The sequence below is a fragment of the Lynx canadensis genome, chromosome A2 (assembly GCF_007474595.2).
Source record: "Lynx canadensis isolate LIC74 chromosome A2, mLynCan4.pri.v2, whole genome shotgun sequence".
NCBI classification, from domain to species: Eukaryota; Metazoa; Chordata; class Mammalia; order Carnivora; family Felidae; genus Lynx; species Lynx canadensis.
In genome coordinates, this window is record NC_044304.2 from 58,265,938 (window position 1) to 58,278,435 (window position 12,498).

The 12,498-nt window shown below is 51.0% G+C and overlaps 1 protein-coding gene across 1 annotated transcript in view; it reads right to left on the reverse strand.

Annotated features, from left to right (window-relative positions):
• PODXL2 (podocalyxin like 2) overlaps positions 1–10,808 on the reverse strand; it is a 40,266-nt gene extending 29,458 nt beyond the window's left edge. The window contains exons 1-2 of the mRNA XM_030296376.1: positions 10,667–10,808; positions 5,063–5,437 (exon numbers count right to left, since the gene is read on the reverse strand). Of these exons, the coding sequence (XP_030152236.1) occupies positions 5,063–5,437; positions 10,667–10,808 (517 nt within the window). The remainder of the gene's footprint in view (positions 1–5,062; positions 5,438–10,666) is intronic.
• Positions 10,809–12,498: the final 1,690 nt, after the last annotated feature.

The window sequence follows — 12,498 nt, forward strand, 5'->3', positions numbered from 1 at the left end:
CAAAGAGAAAATTCTATGAATAAAATGGTGAGAATTTACCAGTGGTAAAATACAAGACACTACTTACTGCTGGCCTCGAGTAAAATTGCGAGCTAAGAGGCAACCTCATGGAAAGAGCCAAGGCTATGGAGTCTGAGAACTCAGGTCTGAATCCTTAGTACCCAGGGCTGTTATCCAAACTCCCGCAGCCTCAGTTTATTCCCTGGGGGGATGGGAGTAACCACATATAATTGTTTCTGTGAAGATTAGACGAGATATTATACTGGAACACCTAACACGGTGCCTGGCGCATTCTCAGTGTTCACATATGGGTCGGTATTGTAATTACTAGAAGGGTACCGGCTCTGCGACTGGGCCGGGCCACGGCATGGCTTTCAGCAGTCACTGCGGCATGGACGTATTCACGTCCCCAGGGGCCGTGTCAGGATGGCACTTAGCATGGTCACTCTGACCTCTGGATGGACTCCTCACCCAGGCAGGCCCTTTGAAGGCTCCTGGGGTCTCCTCTGACCTGAGGGGCAGACCCCGAGGGGCAATGCCCTCCTTCCTTCCAGAGAACCCCCGGGTGGAAGCCTGTGACTTTCAGGGTCAGGAGCAGAAGAAGGCAGAGGGGACTGGCACTCTGTCCTGTCTGGGCTGCCTCCCCATCCAAATGAGCCTCACACCTGGGACACTTCTGCCTCTGCTGTGGTCTAACACCGTGTTATCAAGGTACTGTGACGATGCAGCTTAACTTCAGGGCCACCGCTAGCTCACAGAGACGCCCCTCTGGGTAGGTGACTTAGAAAAAGGCACTCCTTCGTCCGGCCCATGGCCCAGTGAGCAGTGTGCACCCTGACTTGGGCCCTGGCCCCCCTGCTCAGCGAGGCCCCCTTGGACCACAACCACGTGCAGTCCTGCTCACATGGCAGAGCTGGAAAGGCCTCTCAGAGGCTGTGTCTTCCAAGCTAGGGGTGGCAGCAGGTACAAGTCCCCCAGGCGGTCGGGATGCCCAACGGCGCTCCGAGCAGACAGGACAGGGGGGCAGGGCACCACAGGCTCAGGGAACAGACCTGAGCCGCTGTCAGTAAAAAGGCACCGATTCTCCATCCAGCTCTGTCACATACCAAGTGTGACCTTGTTAAAGCACTTAACTTCCCTTTGCATCAGTTCCACATCTGCCAAGTGGGGACGATAATAGGCTAATTAAAAGATGCATGTTGGAGAAGGGAAGGAGATGGGGCCAAGGGGAAGGCCGGGCCAGATGTCAAGAGCGTTTTCTGCAGTGCTAAGATATTTAGCTTTTGTTCTGTGGGTACTGTGTTTTCACAAACTGCCTTGGGGGTGTACGGAGAAGAGAGCCACCTGAGGAAAGGGAAGCGCCCGGTGGGAGGGAGAGCAATGCGAGAGCCTGGCCGAAGCAGCTCTCCCTCCCCCTCGCCTACTCCTCGTGCAGGGCGCCCGAGTCCCCGTTTTACGGTCTTTCGGGTGTAGAGCAAAGATGAGGAAACAGACCACACGACAGAGCTGGCACAAGAGGAATGCAGGCAAAGTGCCCGTGATGTAGCACGCGTTCAATGAACGACAGCTGTTTTCACTATTAAGAGGCCTAGACAGGCTAATGGGAGGAGAGAGGTGAAGTGAGAGGAAAAGGAGGGGAAGGGAAGGGAGAGGCAGAGCAAACGTGAGTTCACTGAAGCCTAAGGAGCCATCCCACTGTGATCCTGAGGAGGGTCCCTGGCTCACCACCGTGGCGTTCTCGACCGCAGCTCTCGGAATGACTGCTTGCCTCAGACCAGAGTCTCGAGAGTCTAAACAAGGGAAAAGCCCAGGGAAAGACCCGAGTACATCTAATTGTCTAGCACTTCTTTTCAGTGCGGGGGGGATATACCGCTGTGGCAAGCAGCTAGCTTTACGGGGGAAATGAATTCAATCTCTACCTTATACCGCGTACCAAAATAAATTACTGTTAAAGAGTTAAGTGTAAAAACTGAAGTTGAAAAAGAACAAAGGAAATAAAGGGGCATATATCTCAGGGAGGGAAAGGGTTTTCTAAACATAAAGCAAAGAAAAACACATAAAAACATTTCAAACATTTCAAAAGAAAGACTGTCCAAGTTCGTAAAAAATACGTTATGTCAAAAGTTACTATAGGGGCGCCTGGGTGGCGCAGTCGGTTAAGCGTCCGACTTCAGCCAGGTCACGATCTCGCGGTCCGGGAGTTCGAGCCCCACGTCGGGCTCTGGGCTGATGGCTCAGAGCCTGGAGCCTGTTTCCTATTCTGTGTCTCCCTCTCTCTCTGCCCCTCCCCCATTCATGCTCTGTCTCTCTCTGTCCAAAAATAAATAAAAACGTTGAAAAAAAAAAATTAAAAAAAAAAAAAGAAAAAAAAAGTTATTATAATAAAGATAAAAGTGATAAACTGGAAAAATGTTTTTTTATATACATCAGAGAAAAGGTTAGCATCCTTTTTATATGCAGATCTGTACAGTGGCAAGAAAGAACTAAAGCTTCAATAGAAAAAAATCTAAAGGTAGTAACAGCTAATATTTACGGAGTACTTGTGACGTACCAAGCACTGTGCTAAGTGCGTTAGATGTGTTACTGCATTTAAACCTCACAACCCTATGATACTATTTCCTAGATGAGAAAATTGAGGCTTAGGTTGCTACTTGCCAAAAATCACATAGCTATGAAGTGTCGCTGCAGGGACTTTGGGAATCTGCCTGATGCCAGAATCTGCTAATTATACCATGCCTCAAATCAGAAAAGACTGTAAATGGTCAGAATATATACACATACATGAAGTTAAAATTTACTAGCAATTGAAGGCCATTATAATTTGCCTATCAAATTGACCAAGATTTCGGGGCGCCTGGGTGGCTCAGTCAGTTAAGCGGATCACGAGTTCGAGCCCCACATCGGGCTCTGTGCTGACAGCTTGGAGCCTGGACCCTGCTTCAGATCCTGCATCTCTCTCTCTCTTTCTCTGCCCCTCCCCCATTCACAGTCTCTGTCTCTCAAAAAATGAATAAAAACGTTAAAAAAAAAATAAAAAAACAAATTGGCCAACATTTCTCAATGACAAAATACAGTTGTGGGAAGGGTCCAAAACACTGGCATTCATTCCACCTTTGGTGGATATGCAAACTGGAAAGACCTTTCTGGAGGCTGATTGGGAAATACTGAACAAAAGCCTGTGGAAAGATTCCCATCCTTTGTGTCAGACACGCTCCACCCCCTCCAGATCCCCTCTCTATCCTTCTCTACCCCATGAATTACATCAACAGGCCATGTCCTTGCTTCCTGACCAGACTCCTCAACAGAGGCAGGGGAAGAAGGAATGACAGGGCCCCTGGCAGAAGATGGGAGGAGAAGGGGTGGGTTATAGTCACCCAGTGACTGCTGGGTCACTGCTCTTGTCAGGATTACTTGCTCTCCACCACACTCTATCTATCCCTCCTGGCTCCTTTCATCCATCCCTCCCTCTGTCCCTTAGGGTGTACGGGCGCTGAGTGCCCCACTGCCACTAGCCCTGGGTTCTTGTTGCTGGCCCATCCCTTGCCCACACCTTACTAAGTCCCTTGTTCTATAAGTAAACCCTCCCTGGATTATCTCAGTTTGACTGTGTCTTCTATTTCTCCGTGGGATGCTGATACATCCCACCCAGGAAATACATCTTTACACCTAGCAATTTTATTCTAGAAATGTATTATGAGGAAATAATCAAAAAACTGCAAAAACATATAATAATAGTGTTAGCAACATTAAAACTGTTAACAACCTAAATATTCAACGAGAGAGAGCTGGTTTTATATATAAAATGATCCACATGATGAAATACTGTGTAGTCATTAAAAACCAGGTTAAAAAGGAATACTTAATGATGTGGAAATACACTTGTGAAATATTTTAAGTGAAAACGGGATTCCAATGTGGCACATAAAAGTGACTACAAGGTTGTATCCCAAAGTATTAATAGTCATTCTCTTTGAGTTGTGAGGTCATGGATGAATTATTATTTTCTTTGCAGTTGTCATGTTTTCTACCATCTCCGTGTATTCTTTTTATAATTAGAGAACATAAATCCAAAATACTATATACTCTCAAAAGAAAGATTAGGACTAAATTCTGCAACACCCCCCCCCCCCCATGTGCATACACACACACACACACTGCCAGGGCAACATTTAAAAACGGGCTTCTGCTGGGTGCCTGGGTGGCCCAGCCAGTTAAACGTCTGACTCCTGATTTCAGCTCAGGTCATGATCTCCTGGTTTATGGGCTCAAGCCCCATGCCGGGCTCCACGCTGACAGCACAGAGCCTGCTTGGGTTGCCCCCTTTCCTCTCTGCTCCTCCACCACTCATTTTCTCTCTCTCAAAATGAATAAACTTAAGAAAAAAAAAAGAAAAAAGGAATGGGCACAGCTGCCAAAGCCACAAGCATGAAGACACACATCTGTATCCAGTCCCTAACTGCAGACATTCCTGCTCGCTGCCATGCCTCAGGCTCGCTTTGGCCCGCACGCGGTCATCAGCCATGCTCTATAAACCCCAGAAACAGCTCTGGTGCATGACTGAGAAAAAGGCAGTTACAGTGCCTTGATCAAGGGTCCGAGAGACCGCAGGAAGGGCGCGGGAACCTTCGACAGAGATGATACAGCACAGCAGGGCAACAAACAAAACCCTAGACCTTGGAAAGACCTAGGCTTGGACCATGACTGAGCATACAAACAGATGCATGACCTTAGGCATGCTTTTAGCTCCTCTGAGCCACAGTTCTCTCATGTCGAAATGGGGAGAAGGTTTCGCTCACGGGCTGTAAGCGTTCTAGAGTTATGTGAACACAGAACATGGGCTCCCTAAACAGCAGCAAAGGTTAAAAAGAAAAGAGCCTCTTGGATCAGTAAAGCATTCAGAGCCCCAGAGACTGGGCCTCTGTACAGGAGGGCAGCAGCATGGTAAAAGCTGGCGGGAGAGACAAGAGATGTGATTTGAACAAGGAAATGGTCCTCTGGCGTTCTGCCTGACGGCCTCAGTCCCAGCTGCAGTCAGCACATACTTTTAGGTGAGGAAAGCTACCTGCAGTGGGTCCCAGGTCCAGGCTGGAGTCATTCAGCTCCTCCTCTTCTTCCCAGAAGTACTGTGGCGGCTGCAGGATGCGGGACTCTTCACTCTCTTCGCTGGGGAAGCCCGAGCCAGGGGCCCCCAGGCCAGCTCCCAGCCCCATGGCCTCACTGGGTTCCTCCGAGTCCAGCGGCTCCAGGCCCGTGGGTGGCAGGAGGTCCAGCAAGGAGGTGGAGGTGAGGCCCTCGGGGCCAGGCTCATCGGACCCAGCTGTGCACGTGCCCAGGGACGCTCCTGCACAGACACGGAAGCCAGATGGTTGTGAGAGGCCGGAAAGGTCAGACTGGCGAAGGTCACCCTGGAAAGAACCCAGGGGTGGTGGTGGGGGGACTGCAGAGGGGTAGGGGGGACACTCCTGACACCCAGGGGCTGCCAGGGGCTGCTGTTCTCACTCCACGAAGGCCAAACTGCCCAGCCCTCCCTGTGAAGGGGCAAAGGAGAGACCAAGGGAGGTGAGCAGGAGAGAGTGAGGTTCATCTGGCTCAGCACCCACTGGGCATTTGCTCACTCAAAAACTGCTCCCAGCGCCCACCTTCCTCACAACTAGGCTAGGTGCTCAGGGCACAGATGCAGTGAAGGACAGGTCCCTGCTTGTAAGGACTCTGTGTGCACACTGTTCCCCAGGCTTCCATCCTAAGCTGAACAGTTTCCAAAACTGCATTAGGAACGTGATTTGTATTTCAGTAGTACGATCTCCTGAACAGTCTTTAAGAGCCACATGAGATCGCAGTTCAAACTCATGCAGCGTTGATAATAACGTATTTGTTTAGAATCTTGGAGGATCCCTCTTTCCTAACCTATAACACAAATGAACAAACAAAACCCAGTAAATTAAAGGGCATCTTTTCTTCTTCTCTCTCACTCCCACTCACTAAGAATAGGAAGACAGCCCTATTTGCCAGCTTCACAACTAAATTACACAAATATTACTACCTCACTATATGTCTTCTGGAAAGTTGCTTAAAACCTCTCTGTCTCCTCATCCGAAAATTAAGCAAGGTGGGTGAAATGACCTCTACATTTTCTGTTCCAAGACTAACGTTCAGTGATGTAGGGAAGAGATACGTCCCGCTACCCCTGTTGTGCACTGGGTCCTGGCTTGAGTAGCTCACGGAAATTTTTTGTGATGTTTTTAATAAAAAATGAGAGCTAACGCTGTTGTGCTAAATGCTTTGCAAGCGTCATCTGAACTTGGATCCTTACAACCACCTTATGAAGCAGTCGCAAGCCCTAAGCTTGGCATCCAGAGCATGGTGGAGACTGCATGGTACGCACGGTCGGACAGCATGGGACCATGAATGCAACATTTAGTCATAAGGAAAGCCCTCTGAGTGAACGGGGCTTAACACAGTTAAGAAGTATGCAGGAGAGGGTCAACAGATCCTGAAATGGAACACAGAAGGATGCCCTGCAGAGAGAGCTTGGGCCAAGCAAGCAGGTTTGCGTCCTGGCTTCACTGAGCCACTCTGGGTAAACTACTTCTCCACCAGGGGCCCCAGTTTCCTCATCTGTAAAGCAAGGACAAAAATTCCACAGCTTCCCAGGAGGCAGGGACCTCAAATGAGGTAAGCTCCCTACAGACCGGGCTCCAACGAACAGGTTGTATTCCATAAATGTAAGTAATATTATCTTACCTACTGGGACGTTCTTGGCCAGGAAAAGAGAATATTCGAGAGGCAATCGTCAGTATCTTCAAATATATTAAAATACAAGGTTGATGTGAATATGAATAATACAGACCACAGTTATTCTATGCGACTTCAGAGGAAAACTCAGGACTGATGAGTGGAAACCCGGGATGGCATCTAAGCCTCAAAGAGCTTTTAACCAGCAGCAGGTAATGTCTGGGGCCACCTGTGCCCACCACCCAGCTCCTGCTCCCGCTTCCGGCCTCTGCTTCTGAGAAGCGCTCCCCAGCCATTCCCAGACTAGGCCAGGCACCTTCCTTGTACCATAGCCTCTGAACCAATTCCTGCACTTTTCTCACCAAACCATAACAGGCCATCTTACAGCCTCCTTCCCTCACGCGGCGTGCCCTGTGTCTGATTCCACTTGGTCGACCCCACTGAGTGGGACCCCGTGACACTAGGTGACCCCTAGCGTGACCCCGTGACGCTAGGTCAGAGAGCTAGTTAATAGAAGAGCTGTAATTAGCTGGTCTCTCCCCTCAAACATGACCACTGCATGGAAAGCATAGTCTAAGTTTGACATATGATACCAGCAGGTACGACAGCCCCATTCTGCAGAGGTGGTACCGCCCAAGACTGGGGGAACCAGATGTGATCAACTTACCCGGAAAAACCTCACACAGTCCATGAAGGAAAAATGTCAATTGATGAGAAACGTTTGCAATAATGACATAAAAATTTCACGGATCCCCAGGGCCCCTGAGCAGCCAATCTCTGAAAAGGCCATTGGCTGAAAATCTTTATCTATATATACTAGCATCTAGCAGGTGTGTGGGGAAAGACGCTTTGTCAGCCTTTACTGAAAGGCGCACACTGGTTTTCTTCAGGAATTCTTGGAATTTTATCCTCCATAAAACCACTGGAGGATCAAATTTGCATTGCCTCTTTGACACCTGAGAGTTGCCTCTCTCAGAGCTGACCCGTGGCATGAAGGGAGCAAAGTCACTCCCTCCTAGGCCTTGGTCCGGCTCTGCAGAGCAGCGTGGACCTTGAGAAAACGAATATGCCCTCTCAAGGAAAGGCTGACCAGCAGTCCCGATGATGTCTCACCTCTGCTGACCAAATACCGCCTAGTCAGTGAAGCTCTCTGCGCAGGGGATGAGGTGAGTTCCTCCATTCTCCAAACCTCTCCCCTCCACCTGTCAGGCAGAGAAGCCACCGTCTCCCTCCACCTTCTCTCCCCCTCCCTCCTCCTCTTCCTTTCCAACCATCTAATAGGAACGAACAGAGATTTTGTTGATCTTGCTGAAAAGCTGTGTGTGAAAAAAGGGATCTGGGTTTTCATCCCTTTTCCAGCACACAGTTCCGTTTTCTTGAAGCTATTTTTCCCCTGCGATGATTATTTTTTCTTTATATAGACCTTGATATGTTCAAAAGCCTTGGCCACGGGTGATTATTTAAGTAATTGCGAGAGGTTACTTATTTTCAAACTTGCCCCCGAAAATAGTAGCTGAGACCTAAGCATTCTCTGTGTAATTGCTTTTGCACTTGATAATTAATCTGCTTTAATTGAAGACTCCATCTGATTTGGAAGTTCAGAATTACACTCTTTGTGACTTTCTTTTTTTTCCTCTAGCACCTAAAATGTTCTGTTACTTCATGACTCCCAACAGAGAGAGAGGGAGAGAAAAAGAAGGCACATGAAAAGGATTCGGGGACCAGCCTCAAAGAATTGAAAATCTGACCCAGACTCAGAAAAAGAGGCGAATGAAGCAGGCTTACATCTTAGGGGGTGAAAAAAACAAGGCCTTACTAATCCCCGTGTTTTATCTCCCCTGCAATCTGCTTCTGATCCAAACATCCTTTTCTGATGTCTACCATCAGCTACACCCCCACCCTTTCCCTCATCAGCAGCTTTGAAGTACAGATCTGCCTAAGCCCTTGCCAGACACCAATACGGGGAGCCTCCCAGCAGCACCTGCCACGCGGCCCCCACACCCTTGAGCGTCAGCTACAACAGAAATCGTCTAGCACAATCACCCTGCCACACACGCACATTCCTATGTGTGTCTGGATGTGTCTGAGAAGCAAAGCTGAAGAGTTCTCAAAGGCTTTCTATAGAAAGGTGTAGAAGAACGAGACGTACTGCTGAACACACACGTCTCCAAAAGGGAGGCGACAACGTACATCACATACATCATGAAGTGTGCACAGGAGGGAGCAGGTGGGAGGCGAGTAGGAGTGGAGCTGCCCATAGTGATCCATGGCCAGCCACAGCTGGGCATGGGTCCTGACCCACCGTGCCTGCCAGCTCTGGTGTGGCTGTCGCACAAAGAAGCAGCAGACTAATCAATATGTAATTTATTTGTTGAGTCTCACCTCTTCCAAAGAAGGTTTAAGGTATGCAAACACAGACACGGGTGCGTGTGAGCGTCTGAGACACGATCTGATGGACGCATTTCTGTGCACACCCCCTTTGGTCCTTAGCTATCCCTGGACTGATGGTGGCGAAAAACTACCCTCGCGGACTAACCCTTCCGGGGGCATGCTCGGAGCGGGAGGCCCCTTTCTGCTCCTAGTCATTTTCCCTGGGATCCTGTCGCCGTGGGCCATGGCAATGGCCCATCTCACTGCCAAGCAGACTGTTCTCCCTCCTCGGGCAGAGACCCTTTACAGCCTCTCCTTCACTCCCACAGATCCTCGCATGTGCCTGTGTCCTTGTGGGTTAACTGCACGGGAGGTGACTAAGTAGCCAGTGTCCCAGGCAAACTCCCACGTCACACGCACACATGTCAATACGCCTGTGTGTCCCTCAGAAGTGGAGTCAGCCAAGGCTATCTGATAAGTGAGCCTGTACACACATACACACACGTGTGCACACACACTCATTCCAGTACGCCTCTCCACCAACCCCGATTAGCAGTCACCCCTTAATACGTACTCATGGCTGTGTCCGCCACATGGAGAAGGTGTTCGGTCCTGTCCCTATTTGACCCACCCTTGCGGACAGCACTTCTCCCCCACCCCTCATTCAGTGGTGGTGGCCTGTCTCATCGGCTGCCACATGCCTGTGCACACCTGCCATGCACACACCTGAATCCCACGTCTGCCACTCAGAGGCCGTCCAGCAGGTTCTGTCACGGGCACATGCATTTCACACCTGCCCCCCCACATTTCACCTGTCATCACCCACACACATCCCAATGCCCTTGCGCACCGCTGAACGGGAACCACATCTCAGAAGGTCTCTCACGCGCACCCCTGTGCGGCAGCAGCGCAGGAGCTATCCAGCAGTGTCGCTGTCACAAGCAGACCTGGTTGCTGTCATACGTGTTTTTGTTTTTTGTTTTTTGGGTTTTTTTTTTGTCAGCTCCCAATAAAGTTGCCCCGCACAATCTAGACAGGCTTTGACAATGACACACCCCCCCCCTCCTGTCTAGCAGCACCACACGCGCGTAAACACACCCCCCTCATTGTCGCAGCAGCTGTGTGTACGGCTGTTTGGCACTTTCCCCCTCGCGGCCACAACACATCCGCGCCCCACGCCCACTGTGGTGGCCTCACGGACCCTGTAAATGCCGTGTCTCCCTGTGTGGCTGTCGCCCAGCTGGCGGCCAGGGTCCGCCCTCCTCTCGCCAATGCTCCCACCCTCCCCAACCCCCCCCCAACAGAGCCCCCAGAGAGCGCGTGCAGGCGCGCCCTCCATCCACCACACTCCTCGTGCCTCCCCTGCGTGCGTGTGTGTGTCCACACGCACGCCCCCGCGCCGGGGAACCGCTCTCACACGAGGCACACGCGGTGGCCCCACGCCCCCCCACCCCGCGCCCCGGGAGCGCGCGTGTCGCGGACGGCGTAGCAGCCCAGCCGAGCCCCGCGCTCCCGCGCCTCGCGCTCCGGCCCCTTTGTTGGCTGCCCGGGAGCTGTCCAGCACCGCGGCCCGCCGCCGCCGCCGCCGCCGCCCGCCCCGGCCCCGCCACCGCCCGCCCGCACGGCGCGCACTCACCCCCGGCCAGCAGCAGCAGCAGCGGCGGCAGCAGCGGCGGCAGCCGGACGGCCCGCAGCAGCCGGCCCATGGTGCAGCCGTCGCCGCCCGCAGCCGCAGCGGCGCGGCGCCTCGGCCGGCGTCAGGGGCCGCGCGGGCGGCGGCGGCGGCGCGCGCCCGCCCCATTGGCCCGCGTGGCCGTCACTCACCCCCGGCCCCGCCCGGCCGCGTGCCGCGGGCGCGCCCCCGCGGAGACGAGGCGGGCGCGCGGGCGGCCACCCCTCCTCGCGGTCCCCCGGCGCCTGATCGGCCAATCAGCGCCGCGGGTGCCTGGAGAGGCGGGGCCGCGACCGTGACCTCCCGGAGTCCGGCCTCGCACCTCTAGCCTTCGAGAGCAGAGGCCACCTGCCTGGGGCCCGGTGTCGGAGGAGGGCGCGCCCGCACCACCTAGTCATCCATTGGATGGAAACCTTTCCTGCGCGCCCAGGAGGCAGCGGGTGGTCACCTACACGGAATGACACTGTTCAGAGAAGCCAGGAACGACCCCTGACCCTGTTGACGTGAAGAGTATCTTTAATCCCGCATCAACAGGTTGAACATCAAGAGGTTGAATGGGACTCTAGGAGGAGTGGGGTCAGGGAAATCTTCTCAGGGGCCCTTGAGCTGGGCAAGCCCTGATGGCCAAGGCAAGAGAAAAACTAGGCAAAGGCCCCGGGACAGGAGAGAACCAAAAATGGGACTTAGAGCCAGGCAGTCTAGTGCATTCAAAATGGCTCAGAGAAGAGAAATAATAAAGATCAGAGCAGAAATAAACAATATAGAATCTAAAAAAACTGTAGAGCAGATCAACGAAACCAAGAGTTGGTTTTTTGAAAAAATAAACAAAATTGACAAACCTCTAGCCAGGCTTCTCAAAAAGAAAAGGGAGATGACCCAAATAGATAAAATCATGAATGAAAATGGAATTATTACAACCAATCCCTCAGAGATACAAACAATTATCAGGGAATACTATGAAAATTATATGCCAACAAATTGGACAACCTGGAAGAAATGGACAAATTCCTAAACACCCACACTCTTCCAAAACTCAATCAGGAGGAAAGAGAAAGCTTGAACAGACCCATAACCAGCGAAGAAATTGAATCGGTTATCAAAAATCTCCCAACAAATAAGAGTCCAGGACCAGATGGCTTCCCAGGGGAGTTCTACCAGACGTTTAAAGCAGAGATAATACCTATCCTTCTCAAGCTATTCCAAGAAATAGAAAGGGAAGGAAAACTTCCAGACTCATTCTATGAAGCCAGTATTACTTTGATTCCTAAACCAGACAGAGACCCAGTAAAAAAAGAGAACTACAGGCCAATATCCCTGATGAATATGGATGCAAAAATTCTCAATAAGATACTAGCAAATCGAATTCAACAGCATATAAAAAGAATTATTCACCATGATCAAGTGGGATTCATTCCTGGGATGCAGGGCTGGTTCAACATTCGCAAATCAATCAACGTGATACATCACATTAACAAAAAAAAAGAGAAGAACCATATGATCCTGTCAATCGATGCAGAAAAGGCCTTTGACAAAATCCAGCACCCTTTCTTAATAAAAACCCTTGAGAAAGTCGGGATAGAAGGAACATACTTAAAGATCATAAAAGCCATTTATGAAAAGCCCACAGCTAACATCATCCTCAACGGGGAAAAACTGAGAGCTTTTTCCCTGAGATCAGGAACACGACAGGGATGCCCACTCTCACCGTTGTTGTTTAACATAGT